Raw genomic sequence first — 18,860 nt, 5'->3', positions numbered from 1 at the left:
CCTGACGTCATTAGAGAATGGGGAATTCCCCTAGTTTGCAAAGGTTAAAAGTTCAGCGACACGTGGATCTCCTCCTAAAAATTAGAAACACAGGGTATGGATGACTACCTTGACTCAAGCGTTGGAAATGATCCCAAACTTCTCCAAAACATTCTTAGGAGTCTAAGCAAAGAGAGAGACTCCATAGAGAAACAGGTACACCCTGTGTGATGAAAGAAGGTGTCTATACACCAAGCTGCATGCTGTGTAATATAATACTTAAAGTCCCCGTCTCTTTGTATAGCGGATATATTTCGAGGGTAGAAATTTTCGCGGAAATGCCTTTAGAAAGGTTTTCGCGGATTTAATTTTCATGGAATAGCATAGTTGGGCGGAGTCCAACCAACTGCGTAGGGTTGGGCACCACTCCAATGTCAGGTTTTGTTCCATGTACTTAGCTTTAGGGTGTGGCTAACCAAGTGGGCGGTAACCGCAAATCTCAGTTAGAATGCTCTGCAGGAGTCACTTTTGCTTGCCACTAGCTCTAACTGACCTGGCGTGTTCCTGAATCAAGCTGGCTTGTCTACTATTGTTGCATTTTGATTTGACTAAAGAGAATTACTAGTTTACTGACTCGTTCATTAATAAGCCACGCCTTCAGCACTTGAACTCTGCAATCTGATTGGGCTGCAAAATTTCTGCAGTGGAACAAAACCTGACATTGGAGTGGTGCCCAACCCTACGCAGTTGGTTGGACTCCGCCCAACTAGGAATAGCAGCCTTTTTGCAGCATGCATGCAATATTAAATTCACGGTTATAAATGTTTGCGGTACATGCTTAATCCGCGAAAACCACGAACATGTATACCCTCAAAATATACCCGCTATACGGTACGGTAGTAGTCTGATTAGGCCCATTGATTGTATGTCCTAGCTCATACACGTTGCTGTTAGTAGTGGTGAGCTGATCATGAACTATCACACTCCGTATTAACGTTTGTATTAACTGAGTTGAACTTGCACCGTAATAAACTACATGCTTGTGTGAATCTGTATGATACGTTGTGGTAACCCCTCCCCCTTGTTCATGCTCCCAGCTGTCTGGAGTGGGCTCATTGGAGGGTGGCAACGAATGGCTCAAGGTCATTGCTGATGTACGAGTAACTGTCGGAGAGCTGGAGACTCTTCACTCCAATTCTACGTCTATAGCACAGTAAGTCAAGTCTATGTACATGTACATGTATTATAGCGTGGAATGCATTAGTATTATAATTCTACCCCTACTCTCCCTTTCGAGAGTGGGGAGGAGGAAAGGGGATTATACTGTTGGATTACGTTTGGGTTTGCACAGGACAGATCTTGTGAGAGGTGACTGTGCTCAGAGAGTGGGGGGTGGGGCTGGTGCTTGTGTGGAGGCTCTGCGGCCGTTGGTCGAGGAACTCACTGAACTGGAACGGGTGCACTCTTACCTGGCCTGGATTAAACGAATCAACCAACTGTGGTCAGTTATTGTTGTAAAGGTTATTGGTTAATGTAAATGCCCAATAATGTGTTCATTTATTTAACGCTAGTAGTTTTTTAGCACCAAACCTTAATTTAAGACTGGAAGGTATAGCAATTGAGGATCGCAATTTGTATAGCGGGTATTTATTTGAACTTGAACAGCAGTTATTTTCGTGAGTTAACATTTTATTCACTTCATTACTTGCACTGCATTGCATGCGTTTCGGTAAGCCACGCCACGTTTTCGTAGGTAAAATTTTTGTCAAGGTCAGTTTGCCCACGAAAATTACCCGCTTTACAGTAGACATGTGTGTGTGGCGGGGGTGTTTGTGTGTGTGTGGGTGGAGGGTGTGTGTGTGCCTACACGTAAGTTACATGTACCAAAATGTTAACCTCCCTGCATAATTATTATAGGTGCAGACTAATTTGTGTGAAGGTACACACTAATCATGTTTCATGCCACCTGCAGTCAAGAGGTGGAGCGTCATCTGTCGTCAGGGTTACTGTCTGATGCATTATCAGCGTACACACAGCTGTCGTCACTCTCTGTTACCTTGGAAACTAGCAGCTGCTCTCACCTGAGACACTACGTCCTCTCCTCCAAGCAACACTGGCACAGTAGACTCACCCAGACTCTCTCCAGGTAAAACCCAGAGGCTCTGACTATTGTTTTGCCAGCTTATTGGAGACACGTACAAGTGCTTGCAATGAATTATACCCCGTTCCATTCGTAAGGCTAATCCTGTCACTGGTGTTCCAATAATTACAGTGTCTAGATCACATAATATACTGTACGAGTGGACACAGTAATATAACAAAATTCAATCCTGTGCAGTGACTTTGGAGTGATTCTGAAAGAGTTTCAATGGCCTTTTACAACGTCAGCTATCTCCTCCAAAGCCCTGGAGGCATGGAACAAGAGCAAGAAGAGATTCACCGAAGTCTTCAGTCTCCTAATTGAGCTAGATGACAGGGGCTCCCCTGTTAACGAGGCAGCTGTACAACTGAACGACCCTCTCCTCGGACCACTGGAACTACTGGTACAGCCACTCAGAAAGAGATTCAAGTACCACTTCTTTGGAGAGAGGAAAACAAATTCCAAAGAAAAGGTGTGTAGAATATAATGTCTGGTGTCTCTGGTGTCAGTACTGTAGTACGGCTATTGTTGCGTTGTGTACATATCAATGGTATATGGAGCTGCAATAAACACACACCGGTACACATATACGTGTCCCGGTACTGTAGTTATTGTGTCTACGTGTTTGTTGTAATCATACTAACAGCCTGAGTGATTAGCCTCACCTCGTGCATTACATACAGCCTGAGTGGTATTTGACTCAAGTGTCTGGTTGGATTCGAGACCACTCACACTTCCTGGAGGAGAGGATACAGCCGCTTCTTTTTGCCTCAGGCCGCAATCACATTGACGCCAGAGTGAGTATAGGTACTTGCTGTAGCTTAGATTCATAAACTCTTAGTGAAAAGCTGGGATTACATCCTCTGCAATCCACCAGTGTGTGCACTGTACACTATACAATGGTTGTCATGTTACTGTATCTCCCCAGGTGGAGTTTATCCGTGGGCTTCTGCAAGAGGTGGAGACCAAGGTTCAAGCTGATCTCACTGAGGTGGTCTATGACGACGCTCTCATGTCTCATCTGATTGACGAGCTGCTCATCTTTGAGCGAGAATTGAGGATGGTTTTGCAGTACCCATGTCCTTGCCCCACCCCCTTTGATGTCCTGTTGGGGGAAGTCCCCTTCCACAAGTGGCTTTCTCTGGAAAAGGCTTGTAAGTCTGTTTACAATGTACGTATGTGCATTTGCTAAGAGTCTATTATCACATTGCACTTATTTTGTTATTGTAACAGCCCCCCCCCCCACATGCACACATTTATCACTTTTCACCAGTTGCCATAGAACGTATGAACACTATTGTGTCCTCCGAGTCGGCATGGCAACCAGCCTACGATGGGATGGCAAATGCTGACGACACTAGAGTACCCCAATGCACAGAGGGAATCATGGAACTCATCAAGGGAATCACAGGTACTAGCTTAGACACCCTTGATTTATTTTGGTCATCATTTAGAATTAAGTTTATAGTCTTTAGAATAGAGCAGTTTTCAGGCTGTGTCTTTGTGCATGGGAAAGTAGTCAATACATAGTATTCCCTGTACTATTTTTAGTGCATGTAGCTAAAAAACAGTCTCTATTGGATTTCATTCCCCCTGGATACCCTAATGTGGTAGCTGTTAGATTTGTCCGTGAGAGATCTGCTTGATCTCACTAAGTACCCTTATATACATGTTCATGTAGATATTGAGTTATGAGGAATCACTTGTTCATACAATGTACAGATCGGTACAGCTCTCTATCGAGTGTGCGTCATCAGTTACAGTTCCTTGAGCTCCAGAGGGACCTTCTATTGGAGTTCCATCACGACCTCGTTGCTAACTCTGATGATCAAGGTGGAGTCGGTCCCCTACACACCCAGTTCATGGCCTACCTCAATGCCAGTAACTACATCACCGCTGTCCTCAAGGAATGGGGAGAGCAAATGGTGCGTTTGAATGCATGTGGTTATTAGTCATTTGCTGGGCACTCTTACATGTACATGTAGATAGAAAAGTGAAATTTGGTTCACCATGATTATATACTGTCAGATAGTAGTCTAGAGGTTGATTTATCGGTTGCTGGTGTGCATTGCGCTGCTTGGGTGCTGCATTAAATTATAAATGAAAGCACCGCAGGTGCTGATACCTCGGTGGAGGTGCCAAAACTAAAGCTACTAAATACACACATTATAATTATTTTTGCATTGATTAATTTTGCTGCATGCATGCATGCAGGCAGAATCCAGAATCCAGAAATAGTGGGTAATGATTGACCATGATTGTTGTTAAAAACGATTGATACCAAAGTTCAAGCCTATTTAATGGCTGCATCAACAGAGCCGTGTAGCTCTTTTATCACTCTTGCAGCTACCAATAGCTAGCGTTCTAGTGCAGAGCTAACTACTAAGTAGAGTAGCAACACTCCATGGACAAGTTTGGCTACACACTCTTCTGAAAAGGCTGCAATGGCATTCCAAGTAAGCAAAACTAGGCATAACTCAAGAACGAAGCATTATTTTGCAATTAAAAAACATGGCTAGAAGTCTATAGAAACTCTTACTTACAGTACACTTGATTATTCCTTGAGCAGCGGTAGCAGTCTACACACACAGACATACACACACACACAGATACACACACAAACACACTACCGTATACCACACACACAGACACACACAAACACACTACCGTATACCTCGCTTGCGCATGCGCACCGAGACATAATAATGCACATGTTATAGTGTGTATACTAATTTTACGTTCTTTATGTTACAGTTTTTCTTGGAGCTGTATTACCACACCCAGGAGGGTGGGGCTACCAGACCCCCTCTTACCACAATCCAACTGTTGAGGAGACAAGACTCGGACTATGCTAGCTCCGAGGGTTCTGCTTTCTCTGTCGTTGTGGAGGCTTTCTCTGATCTGGTGGGACGACTAAAGAAGTGTTTGGTGGATGCAGTGGTGGAGAGCGTGAGAGAGAGAACATACAAATACAAGAAGGAGAAGTTAGTGTGCCTATCTGTCTTATGTAATTATTGTGCACTATTTCTGCTTCACACAGACAGAAACATTTTATGTTATCTCCGTAATTTATGTAATTGTCACAAGCACAATTGTCACAAGCACTCTTTAATGTTGTGATTCACCAGTCACTATAATAAGTATTGGACCACTATTTTCAATACAGATGGCACAGTATGACTCCAGCTGGCAAGGATGAGTTGGCTCGTGACGTGAGCCAGTCTGCTGCAGAGCTCACCACTCTGTTGAGAGAGCACCTCCGGCTCATTGAAGACCAACTCTCTCCTCTGTTGAGTTCCGACGTCTTTGAGCAGATTATCATAAGCGTGGACAAGCTCATCTTCTCAGAGGTGTGTTGGTTGACCTGGATCATCGTATGCACTAGTGGTGTACGTGTACATTGTGTGTATGTGTTTGTTAGCTTGATACGTTTGATGCTCTTGGCATGATTATGGATGTCTAGTAACAAACATATTTACAAGGTGTGTGAGAATGACTATATAATTGTACGTATAGTAAACCCCACACATACACAGTGAGACCTGCCCCTTGATGCAGGGTATTCAGACAATCATGTATGTTGAACTCAATGCTTAATGCAATGTTTGCATGTGAAACTTCTATTCCTTCTTCACTATGAGTGTGTGTCCCCCCGTATCCCTCAGGTCGTGCTGCCAAACTACTTTAGTGAGGGTGGTGCTGAGCAGCTGCATCATGATGTCACAGCCGCACTCCGACCCCTACTGGCAAAGTTCACCGATGAAATGTCTAGCAGACAGCTCATGGAAAGGTGGGTCATCTGTAGTATTCATTAAACATAAAGTCCCTATAGTTTGTGGCATTCGATTTTCACCCCGCCCCCTTTCTAGATAATTCTTTCTGGTTTTCAGTACAATTATAATTGTATCCAGTTTTGTGCATAGCAAGCAATTAGTGCAATACAGTATACAATTAAGTATCCAATGTTCGTACATGTACGTAGATAGCGTGGATATAGTATTTTCAAATCATAGCTGTCACATATCGCATTACCCCATTCCTCAGAACTATTGAAGCGTGTAAGCTACTTCAGCTGCTGCCTGGTTCGGCCAAACTCATGCTCAGTCTCCTGCAACAAGCCGTGAGGAGTGGTCAGGTGAGGGACGACACTTACTCCGAGGCTGTCTCTGCCCTCAATGACATGGGGGTGCATACCATCGACCCAACACTGGCCGAAAAAGTGCTCAAACTGAGAATACTTCCTTCTTAGATTTATTAATTTTTGTGCTGTTTTTACTTATGTATGATTGTGCAATCATGAATTTGGATATACAATGTATGATCATATAATTCTTATCTCGCTTGTGGATGAAATTTATAACTATGACAAAAAAGACCTATAACTAAACAGTCCAGTAGTTAATGAGCTGTGTGGGTACAATATCTCCAACCTGCATGGGGACAAGTAGAATTAATGAAGAGGTTGCATGTATACACCACTAGGAACTTACCGATTAAATCATAGAGCTAGCACTCCCATACAAAGATCAGTCGTCATCATCGTCAGGCACAAACAGATCGAACTCCTCCAGTGAAGACGCCATGTACTTGGCTGCCATTGCTCCTGTGTATATAAACGGTATTGACCACAGAACGATTCTCAATGTGCCGAAACTGTAGGCCATGTGCGGTTTGGGCAGCACAGAGCCGGTGGAGGTGGTCCCCATACAGTTTTTGAGGGCCAGGGGACTTGGTCTCACAGCAGCAGAGTTGCTACCTCTCAAGAATCGTCTGAGGAGAAGACTGGACATGTTTCACACTCGCTTCTTCACTGACGTCTCTTCTACCTCAATGTTTATTAGTGTTTCAACATTACTGTATGGCTAATTTTTCTTTTAATTGGATCGTTTGTGAACTTTGACCCAAACAATAACAACAAAACACTATTAAATCTTGACCGAGACTCTATGTGGATGTGGTGAATTGTTCAGGCATTTAGAAGGACTGTGACTAGCCTGTCATCATGTCGTCTAGTGTGTTGCCGTTTGTACGAGGAGTGGACTTCTCCAGGATAGAGTTCAAGGTAAAAATCGACACATACGTACGACACATACAAATTAAATCGAGTACATATTGGTACTCTTAGGATGGCCAGTTACAAGACAAGACTGCTGAGATGACCAACCTCCGGTGGCTTAGGCTCAACCGAACAGCCTTGTCAGAGCTCCCAGACTCAATAGACAAGTTCACAAAGCTGGTAGGTCGGTACTGAACTAGTTCAGAGCACCATAGAGATGGAGCATAATTATGTGACTGGAGTGTACACAAAATATATCTACAGTTTATATACGCTCCATACTGTATTAACGTCTGTGCTGCTTTCTCTCTCCACTCCCGTAATTTAATTACTCAACTCCACAGGAAATATTGAGTGTCTCCCACAACGGCCTGACAGAGCTGCACAGTGGGAACATACCCAGTATACAGTCCCTCAGGGTAAGCGTTATAAGCTCCAAATAGTCTTGGATGTACCATCCTTCCAATTTGTTTATTGACGCTATGTCTATGCTCGCAGTCTGTAGGCATAGTTACACTGTAGGCATCAACCTTTGTATCTTTCCAAGTAAGGGCATTTCTTTAGTTAAAGAATGGCATAGATAGTTATACCATCATGAGAGCAAGTTAATTTATCACTTATTATCCCCTCTCTCTTTTCTTGTGGCAGGTTCTGAAGGCCAACCACAACAGTGTGCGTGACTCAGGCATTCCTTCTGATCTGTTCAAAATGAGGGAGCTGGTAACAGTGGACTTGAGTCACAACAGTCTGAGCAGGGTCCCCGAGGACTTAGTGCAGGCGGCCAATCTCATCGTGTTGTCTCTCAGTCATAACAAGATCTCCTCTGTACCTGGAGCGGTGAGTGTGTGGGGGTGTGTGGGGTGTGTGGGGGTATGTGTAAGGGGTGTATTATGTGTGTAGTGTGGGTGGGTGGGGGGGTTAAACTGTCTTCTTTGGTCAAAGACACTGAATAGTGCACTGAGCTGTATTTCGTAAATACATAGTTATGTTGTGTTCTCGTTCTGTTCAGCTGTTTGTGCACTGCTCTGGACTACAGCACCTCGACCTTAGCAACAATGAATTGCGTGAGTCAAACTTTAATATGCATTCATCCTTTCTTCCCTTGCTTTTCTCAATCCGTTAGCGTACAAATGTGTATGTAGCATGTATTTATCCTATTTTTCCTTGTGTAGAATCCCTCCCTCCTCAAGTGCGAAGAATGGAGTACCTCCAGTTTCTGGTGCGTTGTAGAACACGTGAAAGTGTACAGGTTTATTGTATTGTCTGTCTTTGCCACAGGATCTGTCCAACAACCCCCTTCGACACTATACCTTCAAGTAAGTGAAATCGAAGGTAGTGTCTTCATGTGATGTTACGTTGCACTTCCTGTCACAGAAACCTGGACAAACTTTCCAACCTCACCACCTTGAAACTGTCCAAGACAGGAGTAAGTAGCAGCTACCTCTTTATAGACTTTGTTTTACACATACATGCACGTCTTTTCTCTGTCATAACTAATATATTTCACATTCAACAGAGGGACTTCAACAATACCCCTCACATAGACAAGCTCACCAATCTCACTGGTACGTTACCTTACTTGTAACGATGTTAGCATGATTATTATTAAATTTTGTTCCCACTGCAGAGATTGACATGTCCCACAATGAACTGACTAGAAGTGAGTGTTGCATGGTACTGATATTCATGTACTTGAAACCTAGTACATGTAAGAGCTAGGTCTTACAGGGTTTCATTCAATGGTGGAGAGGAAAACTTTCTCCCCCAAACAATTTATTTACTAGTGCCTCAGAAGTCATATCCAGCAATCAATCTTTTTGGCCCACTTTCATACCCTACATGGCTATAACTCGTGTGTTCTCCTGTTACACATTTATTCCTAGTGCCCCCCCCCCCCACACACACACACCTCAGTCCCAGAGCCGGTGTACCTGCTGGAGGGCCTTCTCCGTGTGAACATGAGTAACAACCTCATCAAGGAGCTCTCCTCTCTCATAGACACTTGGGAGAAACTGGTCACTCTGGACGTCTCCTTCAATCAGATCACCACTCTACATGTAAGTGTTTAGGTATTGATATGCTGCCGTGCCTTAAGCATCAGTATAAAAGCTTGTACGTTAAGGAGTCTAGCTGAACTGGTACAAGAGCTTACAAGTAGATTAACGAGCCTAACTGAGCACTAGTACAAGACCTTGTACATTGAGACAACATCAACTTTGCTATCATTCATGTTTTCTTTACAACAGCTCAATATTTGCAAGTGTGTGAAGTTGAAGAGACTGTTCCTAGGCGACAACAAGCTCACCTTTGAGGGTATACCACCGGCCATTGGCAAACTGTCTTCCCTGGAGCACTTTATTGCCCCTCGCAACAACCTGGAGTGTATCCCTGAGGGGATCTGCCGTATCTACTCTCTCAAAAGGCTGGTGCTCACCTCCAACTGTCTTCTCACTCTGCCTGAGGGAATTCACTTCATTAAACTAGAGGTGTGCATTTGTCAACTACTGTACAGCTGTAATAGTCTCTATGTACAGAGATGGTACACAGATTTATACTGAATTGCGTCTACACTTCAGGGCACTTGAAGTCTGGGTGTTGCTAACTTCTATACGTTTCTTGCATGCACTTACTTGTACGTACATGTACATGTAGTTTGTTGAAGTGTGTATATACATGTAGGAACAGTAACACACGCACACACTGCACACATGTATGCAGAAACTGGACATTCGAGACAACCCCAAGCTGGTCCTGCCGCCCAAACCCAAGGAACAGGTGAAGGGGTCTGGGGCCGAGTGGTACCACATAGACTTTGACCCTGAGATCCTCAAGAAGGGAGCAGTAGTCGCCACTTCAAAGGTCCTTAAAGGTGAGGGAGCAACTTTGTGTACATTAATGAGGCTCTAGGATGAAATAAATCCTTAATAGGCCAATAAACCTCTTTTATACATTTACATCTCATATTTTATTCCATGCTCCACTTACACATACCCACCCACACCCACAACACCCCATGTCCACCCACCCACACACACACACACACACACACACACACGCCCTATAGGTGCGTACACTCGTCAAAAGGAGCGTCGGATGAAAATGATGAGGAATAGACAGAACTCCACTGGACAAGATGAGGCAGCCGCTCAGAAAGTGCTCAAGGTACGGTCTAGCTGCTAATACGTACATGTCTAAAATAAAGCTGAGTAAGGCCCACTATAGCATTTCTATTTCCCTCTCTATTGGAACGGCTTTAGTGTGTCACTGTGTACCACTTCAATTATAGCTTCTCACTAGCATGTGCATGTACAATGTACATGTATTGTACCTGCTGGTAATGATTTTAGTATACTAACTGTTAGTAGGTGAAATGCACAACTGCTCCAAGTGCAGTACTGTTATTATCCCTGCCCCACTCACACACAGGGTCTTGTTGATGTGGCTGAGAATCGTGATGTGCTACTGGCTGGTGCAGATGTGGAGGTGGTCCCTGAGGACGTGGAGACACCCTCTGCCCCCGTCAAACAGAAGCGTTGGGACCAGCTTCTCAAGAGGCCTGATCTCGACTACAGTGAACTGTTTGCTGAGGATGTGGGGAAGTTGCCCGGCATGACTGTCTGGCAGATAGAGAATTTCTATCCTGTGGAAGTGGAAGTGGGTGAGTTGATACTTATGAATGTGTTGACCCTTTACCTGTGCAAACTTAAATTTATGGTTTTTTAAACGTTGACCCTTACCTTGTAGTCTGGTAAAGGGTGGCCTAATGCACACACAAAATATAATGTTGAAACAGGTATTATGCGCACACTTTGGTCGTCAAGGGACTCACAAGGTCCTTTGGGAACTGGCAAACACACACGCACACTCGATCTACATCACATTGTGATTGCCTCAAGGCTCTTGTGTTTTATTTCTCCAGAGTTCTACGGGCAGCTGTACACGGGTGACTGCTACATTGTCCTGACAACATTCTGGAGTGATGACTCTGAGCTGGACTGGGAGATCTACTTCTGGATTGGTCGAGACTCTACAGTAAGTCACTCATGTCCATAACACGTGTAGGAGTTGTAGTGCTTGTACATGTATACCACCATTTTGTGCCACTTAAATATCGTTTTTTACTTTGTTTGTACATGATTTCATTGGGCTTACCCTCTTAGTGATCAACCTCTAATGGGCAGTATAATTATGGTGTAGTATAACCAATGTGTAACCAACAAATATCCATCTTGTGTTATTATTTCGTGTACAGTTGGACAAGCGAGCGTGTTCAGCGATGCATTCAGTGAACCTGCGCAACATGCTGTGCACTGATCACCGCACCCACCGGGAGGAGCAGGAGGATGAGAGTGAAGAATTTGAGGCTCTCTTTGTCAATGGGCTCACCTATATTGAGGGTACGCATGTGCTCAGTGTTGAGCTAGCCACAGTGTAGTGGAGACATGTACCGTATGTCTCTGCAGTGGTTTAACTTTGTAGAGAGTGTGTGCACATTATTTTCTAGTACATTGGTATTGTTAGGCATTACCAAGTAAGAAAAACGAGCACTGGGAATTTTCAGTAACATGTATAATATAATTGAGTTCGTTCTTGAATAATAAGTTAGAATGATACACTGTCACACCAGCTCTGTATGTGATACATCTGCATTGCCCGCCTTGGAGGGAGTATGCACACAGCTGTACTTGTACTGAATCTTATAACCTCCCTCTTGATCTATCTATATAATTATTTGTTCTTCCTTAACCCACTTGTCACTGTATTCCCTCACAGGAGGCTCTGCTAGTGGATTCTACACTGTGGAGAACGATGTGAGATTGATTGCCTTGTATATCACTAACTATTCTTTATGCATGTGAATTTCTCTACAGGACATTCCTATTCGTCTGTTTCAGCTGTGCGGCAACAAGAGGCCGTTCCTAGAGCCTGTGAGTTACCGTATTACTATAACATTTTGCGGGTGAAAAAACTTTGAATCAGCAGAAGATTTGACCCTTTGCAATTAGGTTTTGCGATTTTATTGTTGTGAATAGTCACACATTTTGCATAATTATTATGTTTGATACTCATAAAACATTCTAGTAATACGGTAGTCCAATTGAAATTATGGATTATCAAAAATTGCATTCTGCTACTGTTAGTACATTTTCTTGTTCAAGGTTGAGACTATGTCAAGCTCTCTTGATCTTGGCTATGTCTACGTTCTTGATGCCGGGAAGAAGCTATTTGTGTGGTGTGGGAACAAGTCCAGTCTCATGGCTCGCTCAAAAGCTCGACTCATCTGTGAGAAGATCAACAAGTACGAAAGGAAGAACAACGCCACCATTACTCAGATGAGAGCTGTAAGTGCTGTCACTAGGGATAAGTAGTCACACTTGTATAACGTAATGTGTGTCATTCATTGTACATCTTGTGGAATCTAATGTACATGCAGTGAAAGGTAGTTACTGTAGTCACCCTTGGCCAGACCAACAGTGGCTGTAATTTAAAGAGTTGGCCTGTTAAAACATGCTGTATGGAGATTTTGGGGCCTATTTACCTGGCTGTATTGTAGAGGGTGACCTGCTTGCATTGTGTACGTACATGTAGGATGACCACAGTATGCATGTATCTATACCGGTATGTGTATGTGTCCAGACTGCCTCAATGAAGTTGTGTTCTGTGCTGTATAGGGCATTGAGAATGAGGAGTTCTGGAGCTACCTCGAAGGAGAGCCACAGGAGAAGCCTCCGGTGAGTGCATCACGTGGTGTGGTGTCTGACTGTCTAACTAACTACATGTACAATAATTTAAAACACATGCAATAGCACTGCCAATCCTATGGTTGTACTAATACTAACACTCGGGCAGTCAGAATCAATAGTTACAACGTACCAGCATATTATGTTTATTAATAAATACACTTCACCTTACATCCCTCTATGTATTTTCCGAATGTATCATTATTTTTACACCCTGTGTACATTTACTATCTGTACCACACACCACACACCCTGTACCTACAATACAAACCTTGCTTCTCTGCAACCTTTAAGCTTTAAACCACACCCTTCCCACCCCCCACACAGCTGAAGGCCCCCCGCAATGACCTCCCTCGACACACGCCCATAATATACAAGGCCGGGCTAGGTACTGGATATCTGGAGCTACCCCAAGTACAGATAACTGGGGGAAAACTGGAGAAGGCTCTACTCAAAACCAACGATGTGTACATACTGGACTTCCACACTGACATCTTTGTGTGGTGAGTTGAAAGTACAATGGTGCTGTGTAGGCATTGTGCATTTACACTGTGTGTCTGACCCCATCGTTGTACAGTGCTGTAATTATAGTACGTACAGATTTGTGATAAGCAAATAATGCCTGTTAGCCTGGCTACGTATTATTTGTATAGTTCATATTATTAGTAGGTACATGTAAGGGGGTTGGCATTTTGTTGTGGGAATTAAGTACTAATTAAAAGTACCCGATCTCTTCCTCTTGTAGGATCGGTCGCAAGTCACCAAGACTGGTTCGTGCAGCTGCTCTCAAACTAGCACAGGAGCTCCTCGATATGGTCGCTCGTCCCCCTGTTGCCATGGTGACTCGGACGCAAGAGGGAACGGAGCACCAGATATTGAAGCTGAGATTCTCAGACTGGGAGGATGCTCTGAAGGTGGACTTCACCAAGACCACTCGAATGATTGAGGAGAGAGACATAGAACTGGTACGTACGTTAGTGGAGTAGGTGGGGTTACATTGATGGTAACAGCTGCTGCTGACTTTGGTGCTGCGTGTCTATATAGTGTGTGAATCACAAATAAGTGTGCGTTGTGATTTGGAATTGGGATTGTACAGTCACGATTCTATATGGGAATGAAGGTATTGATTCTGTACTGGAATGGGGGTATTGGTACCAAGTGCTGCATACGTTCAATGTGTAGTTTCAGCCTCTCTTCTTTTGCTTTTATTGAGACTATTTTATTTAACAGAAAAAGAATCCTGGAAAGTCACCCGAGAAGAAGGCAGCAAAGGTTGACTTGTCGCCATTGTTCCTCCCCAGAGAATTGCCTATGCCCAACAGAGAGGCTGTGAGTTGTGAGAACATGTTATACACTGTACATGCATTGTATGTACAATGTAAGAGGAGGTAGCTATAAACAATCTTCAGTATGCACTGTATAATTATCTACATGTACGTATAATTATATGAAGCAAATCATCCTTCGAGCATTCAGTTCAACATGCATGTGTATTGTACTAGTAGATCTACAGGTGCATACAGTGGATGAGGTCACAATGTGTTTCCTTGCAGAATGCGCTAGAGATCAAGTGGGGTAGTCAGCTGCTCTCCATGAAGTGCTGTGTCATCGAGGGCCGCAAGTTCTCCATCCTACCAAAGAGGGAGACCGGTCAGTGCACACACAGCTTGCATGCTATTTTAGAGAAGTATTTCCAGTACTGCTACGTACACTGTTGTCTGTTAATTCTACTGTCAGGGTTTCATCTAAGATCACAAATTTGGGGGGGGGAAGATATGGGCGCACATAAGCGCGCCGCAAAATGCTTGGCTACACCCACTTTTGTTTTAACACAGTAGATCTACCTTATAGTTAATCACATTGTGATGATGTCATTATTCTACAACATTTTTAGGGGGGAAGGTTCATCCCTACCCCCCCCCCCCCACTAGATAAAACCCTCACTGTAACAATGTAACTCTGGCTACTATGGCTTGGGTATGTGTTGAGATAGCCTTGGGCATTTGTGTGCTGCGTACAAGAATGAGCAGCTGTGCATTGTTGAGTTGCTTACTTGTTCCTCACAGGTCATTTCTATAGTGGAGAGTGCTATTTCTTCCTTTGTCGATATGCCATCCCAGTGGAAGAAAAAGGTAGCGTATATGCATGTGTTATGTAGTACTGGGCTAGTGCATACATGAGGGTGCATGTAAAAGTACATGTATCTCTTTCATTCATCATGACCTCCCAACTTGAAACATACATGTAAAGATATGGTCAGTAAACAGAGCGTCTTAAGCCCGCGTTCCTTCACACATCCCACCACTCCACTTTTACTTCCTTCACCCGCACACACAACACATCCACACCCACACACCCATACCACACACACTCCCACCCACACGCACACACAACAGACGAGGATGACGATGAGATGGACGAGGAGGATGAGGAGGATGAGATCTCAACAGTGGTCTACTTCTGGCAGGGCAGGGACACCAACAATATGGGATGGCTGCACTTCACTCATGGGTGAGTGGTGCACCCAACATGCATGGTTCTGTCTTCCCATCAGTGATCAATTATTGTGGGGTGTACTGTATTCCAAAATGAACGCAAATATTTGAACTCGAGAGTGTCAGGTTTCAGTTTTTTAACCCTTATGTGCCTCTATTGAGTTGGGACTTGGTTGAGTGTGAGGTGTCCTTATTTCAGGGAGTTCACATTAAAGACATGGGGGGGGGTTTCAAATGTAAGCACCCTATTCACACCCCAATAGTTTATATTTATGACTTTAATGAAACACTTTACTTGTAATTACACCGCCACCCTCTGCAGTATTCAGAAGCAGCTGGAGAGGGCTATGGACGGACCCATTGACGTGGTGAAGCTGTACCAGCAGCAAGAAGACATGAAATTCCTCTCTCACTTTGGGGGAAAGTGTATCATTCACTGGGTAAGTGTCTACTTATAATACGTATTGGTATCAGTCTCAATTAGCCTCGGCCAACGTACACATACAATGCATTAATTTTTTTTTTATTCCCCAAAATCTACTAAAGTGAACCTCCTTTGGTACTGTACTATAATCACAGTGCGAGGCATAATACCTGTCAGTATGTATCTATCACTGTTGACTATATATATTATTATAGAGAGAGTGGCCTTAATTTTTATTGGTTTGGAATAAGAGTTTTACTCGTGGCAAATTTTAACAATATACAATTATTATTATATCCAGGGCAAGAGAGAGAGTGAGAATATGGACTACAATCCATCACTGTATCAGATACGCTCCAACGGGAGCAAACTCTGTCGAAGGATAGTGCAAGTGCCAGTGCGACCTCAGACCCTCAACTCCTCATTCTGGTGTGTTCAATCTAGACATTACCTCGATAATACTAGACAGTCAAACCTGTTTGTTGTAGTGATCACCCATTGGGCAGACCAACAATGGCCGTAATTAAAAGGTGGCCTGCTAACACTTTAGTCAAAACGTACTTGCTATGGAGACTTTGGGATTTACTAACGTGGCTGTATTATAGTGGGTGGCCTGCTTATATAAGGATGACCACAAGAGACAGGTTTCATTGTACATTTACCCTAATATCCTAATTCATCTTTAATGTTATTGTACCCCCCCCCCCCGCACACACACATGCACACTCACATCTTGTTCGAGCAGCCACATTTTGAGAGTACCATTTGAGAACAGTGGAGGGTCGGGTATAATGTACATCTGGCTGGGCAGCAAGACTACACAAGAAGAGGCCATTCACGCTGAGCAAATGGGAAGGACAATGTTTGAGGTCAGTCATAGCTATGTAGCTAGCTCTGAGTTTGCTCGCTTCCACTTGGAAGTTATTCAGTGTTAATTGCCTCTCACTGGTTGGCATCTCCAATACGAAACAAGAGTACAAACTCATGCTCAGCATGTCATGTGATAGTCATTGAGGCAAAATGGCAACAATGTCGTACTAGCTAATGTTAAGTGGGTTTCCCAATCTCCAGGAATTAAGTGTTTGGTTGTACATGTACACTGTAGGTAGGTATAGCTTTATTGCCCTTCGTCTATCTGTTTGTTATCTTAATTACTATAGTTTTTAAAATAATGGGAATGGTATGCACACAATGGTGCAATGGTGAGGCAACACCAAGCAGACAATAGAGCATGCTTCCCCTGTGGTGGGCCAACAGTCACTTTGTGTATTCGTATTCATGAGTGTCCTATAATTATGTGCTCTACGTTCATTTATGGTATTAATTGTTTGGTGCAGTCCAACTACTCCAATGTGGTGGTCAAGGAGGGAGGGGAGCCGGAGAACTTCTTCTGGGTGGCCCTCGGAGGAAGAGCACCTTACGAATCGGTGAGGGAATCTGCTCGTGTATGTGGGCATGTGGGCGTCTCTTTGTGTGTGATGAGTGGAGAGTGTGATGTGCACAATCTCTGTTTCATGTCAATGAAAATGTGTTAGAACTCAACTTTAAATTTTTGGCCCTCCCTGTGTTATTTATATCTACTCAGTACATGCGAAAGCTGTCGAGTTTCTTGTGTTTGTGTTTGACCCTTTTCCCCTGACTCCGTTCCTCCCGACTTCAGGAAGCAGTGTTTATGGGTCACAGGCGACTGTTCAGGTGCTCTAATGAGAGAGGCTTCTTTGCCGTGTCTGAGAAATGTATCGATTTCTGTCAGGTACACAACATATCAGAGTGCACTAACTGTCCAATGTGTACGTAAATATTTCCTCCACAATTTGCGTTTCCTTGTAAGAGTGTCCATACATTATTTTCCTCTACACCAGTTTCTCAGCCTAATTAGCAGAGAAATTGTTGTGTGATTAGCATTGGAGGAAGAGATCTGGGGTATTCTATAAGCAGCCATTGTATTCTTGTTTAGAGCTAGGGATATCTTAATTTGTTGAAAGCCTCGAGAAGTGTACAAAAAGCTCTGCTCAATCTTGAGAGGGTTCATTCTCAGGGCTTCACCATTTCTCTGTGTCCTCATGTAGGGAGACCTCTCTGAGGATGATGTGATGCTGCTGGATAGTGGACAGAACGTGTTCCTCTGGTTCGGGAAGAACGCCAGTGAGGTGGAGAGGAAGCTAGCCGTCAAGAGCTCACAGGTGAGTTAGCTGGCTGGCACTATCTGTAGGGAGGGCATGTGTTTGGATGCTAGCTACTATTGGTATAATTATGTGTGTAGGAATTAGAATTAATCTTTTACTAAAACGAAATTTATAGTGACAAATCACTGTGAATAGAATAGAATATAAAATCACAACTGTGTACACACACACATGCACACAGGTGTACATCAAACACCTTATGAGTGAAGGCCTGGGCAACGGGAGGAAACTAAAGGTTGCTAAGAGAGGCCACGAACCATGGGAGTTCACCAAGTGTTTCCAAGGCTGGGTGACTGAAACTGAAGCATAGTCTAATAAAACAAATGCAGTCTCTCTTTTTATTCAGAATCATTTCTAGTACTAGCATAAAATTCTTTCCAGATTTGTTGCACATAATAAAATATTCAACTGTCCAATAATACTGTCAGTAATTATTTATGACGGTGAATAATTATGATGGGTCAGCTAGACAAGGATAGCCAGGGTTAATTAAAAAATCTACTTCCAATGAATTACAATTCCAATCATTTACTCTTTCTTTGATACCTTCAACCACAATGAAATTAACAAAGGATTGAAGAAAGAATTTGACGATCATAAAGTCCCCCGGAAGCAGACCTTTTGACCATGACTATATCTTATAATACCTATAATTAGGCACCTTTAAATACGTTATTGGATACACCCACCCACGTCACGTGACCAAAGCTAAGGATTGCCACATGAGTGTGCATGTGTGTGAGTTAATGAAAATATGAAAAAAGGCATTTACTACTATACTTGGGATTAATTGCCTGTGTCCTCCCTCCTCTGGGTCACAGCTGTTATCGATCCCTACC

The 18,860-nt window shown here is 43.5% G+C and overlaps 2 protein-coding genes and 1 long non-coding RNA gene across 3 annotated transcripts; 2 read left to right on the top strand and 1 right to left on the bottom strand.

Moving 5' to 3' along the window:
• Positions 1 to 30: 30 nt before the first annotated feature.
• Positions 31 to 6,463, top strand: LOC135351630 (RAD50-interacting protein 1-like). Its single transcript, XM_064550689.1, has 13 exons — positions 31 to 195; positions 1,077 to 1,192; positions 1,331 to 1,480; positions 1,952 to 2,125; positions 2,318 to 2,591; positions 2,803 to 2,916; positions 3,048 to 3,273; positions 3,393 to 3,530; positions 3,842 to 4,044; positions 4,874 to 5,103; positions 5,286 to 5,469; positions 5,785 to 5,909; positions 6,164 to 6,463. Exons 1-13 carry the CDS (start codon positions 97 to 99, stop codon positions 6,366 to 6,368), a joined length of 2,238 nt encoding a protein of 745 aa, XP_064406759.1. The 5' UTR covers positions 31 to 96; the 3' UTR covers positions 6,369 to 6,463.
• Positions 6,436 to 6,648, bottom strand: LOC135351653 (uncharacterized). The gene is made up of 2 exons (XR_010399473.1): positions 6,610 to 6,648; positions 6,436 to 6,549 (listed from the first exon to the last, which is right to left on the bottom strand). It is a non-coding gene; the product is annotated as an uncharacterized LOC135351653 (long non-coding RNA).
• Positions 6,649 to 7,007: 359 nt separating this feature from the next.
• LOC135351626 (protein flightless-1 homolog) lies at positions 7,008 to 18,440 on the top strand. The gene is made up of 34 exons (XM_064550684.1): positions 7,008 to 7,181; positions 7,245 to 7,355; positions 7,520 to 7,594; positions 7,824 to 8,012; positions 8,185 to 8,239; positions 8,348 to 8,394; positions 8,454 to 8,491; positions 8,550 to 8,601; positions 8,692 to 8,740; positions 8,803 to 8,835; positions 9,090 to 9,232; positions 9,422 to 9,661; positions 9,894 to 10,044; positions 10,240 to 10,337; positions 10,602 to 10,833; positions 11,095 to 11,207; positions 11,428 to 11,572; positions 11,949 to 11,986; positions 12,047 to 12,103; positions 12,335 to 12,517; positions 12,848 to 12,907; positions 13,244 to 13,419; positions 13,662 to 13,881; positions 14,147 to 14,245; positions 14,470 to 14,566; positions 14,983 to 15,048; positions 15,313 to 15,427; positions 15,734 to 15,851; positions 16,137 to 16,264; positions 16,581 to 16,704; positions 17,173 to 17,262; positions 17,496 to 17,588; positions 17,905 to 18,018; positions 18,203 to 18,440. Exons 1-34 carry the CDS (start codon positions 7,122 to 7,124, stop codon positions 18,329 to 18,331), a joined length of 3,738 nt encoding a protein of 1,245 aa, XP_064406754.1. The 5' UTR covers positions 7,008 to 7,121; the 3' UTR covers positions 18,332 to 18,440.
• Positions 18,441 to 18,860: the final 420 nt, after the last annotated feature.

Source organism: Halichondria panicea, chromosome 17, assembly GCF_963675165.1.
Source record: "Halichondria panicea chromosome 17, odHalPani1.1, whole genome shotgun sequence".
NCBI classification, from domain to species: Eukaryota; Metazoa; Porifera; class Demospongiae; order Suberitida; family Halichondriidae; genus Halichondria; species Halichondria panicea.
The sequence above is the reverse complement of the archived record's forward strand: the minus strand, read 5'-3'. Positions and strand labels throughout refer to the sequence as shown.

What these genes read in the sequence shown, in the direction of transcription:
- LOC135351630 (XM_064550689.1), top strand. Translation starts at nt 97, where the DNA reads ATGGATGACTACCTTGACTCAAGCGTTGGAAATGATCCCAAACTTCTC. An exon ending in AAACAAATTCCAAAGAAAAG is followed by an intron (nt 2,592 to 2,802) that starts GTGTGTAGAATA and finishes CATTACATACAG; the next exon opens with CCTGAGTGGTATTTGACTCA. An exon ending in AGCAGACAGCTCATGGAAAG is followed by an intron (nt 5,910 to 6,163) that starts GTGGGTCATCTG and finishes CCCATTCCTCAG; the next exon opens with AACTATTGAAGCGTGTAAGC.
- LOC135351626 (XM_064550684.1), top strand. Translation starts at nt 7,122, where the DNA reads ATGTCGTCTAGTGTGTTGCCGTTTGTACGAGGAGTGGACTTCTCCAGG. An exon ending in CCTTAGCAACAATGAATTGC is followed by an intron (nt 8,240 to 8,347) that starts GTGAGTCAAACT and finishes TTCCTTGTGTAG; the next exon opens with AATCCCTCCCTCCTCAAGTG. An exon ending in AATGTATCGATTTCTGTCAG is followed by an intron (nt 17,589 to 17,904) that starts GTACACAACATA and finishes GTCCTCATGTAG; the next exon opens with GGAGACCTCTCTGAGGATGA.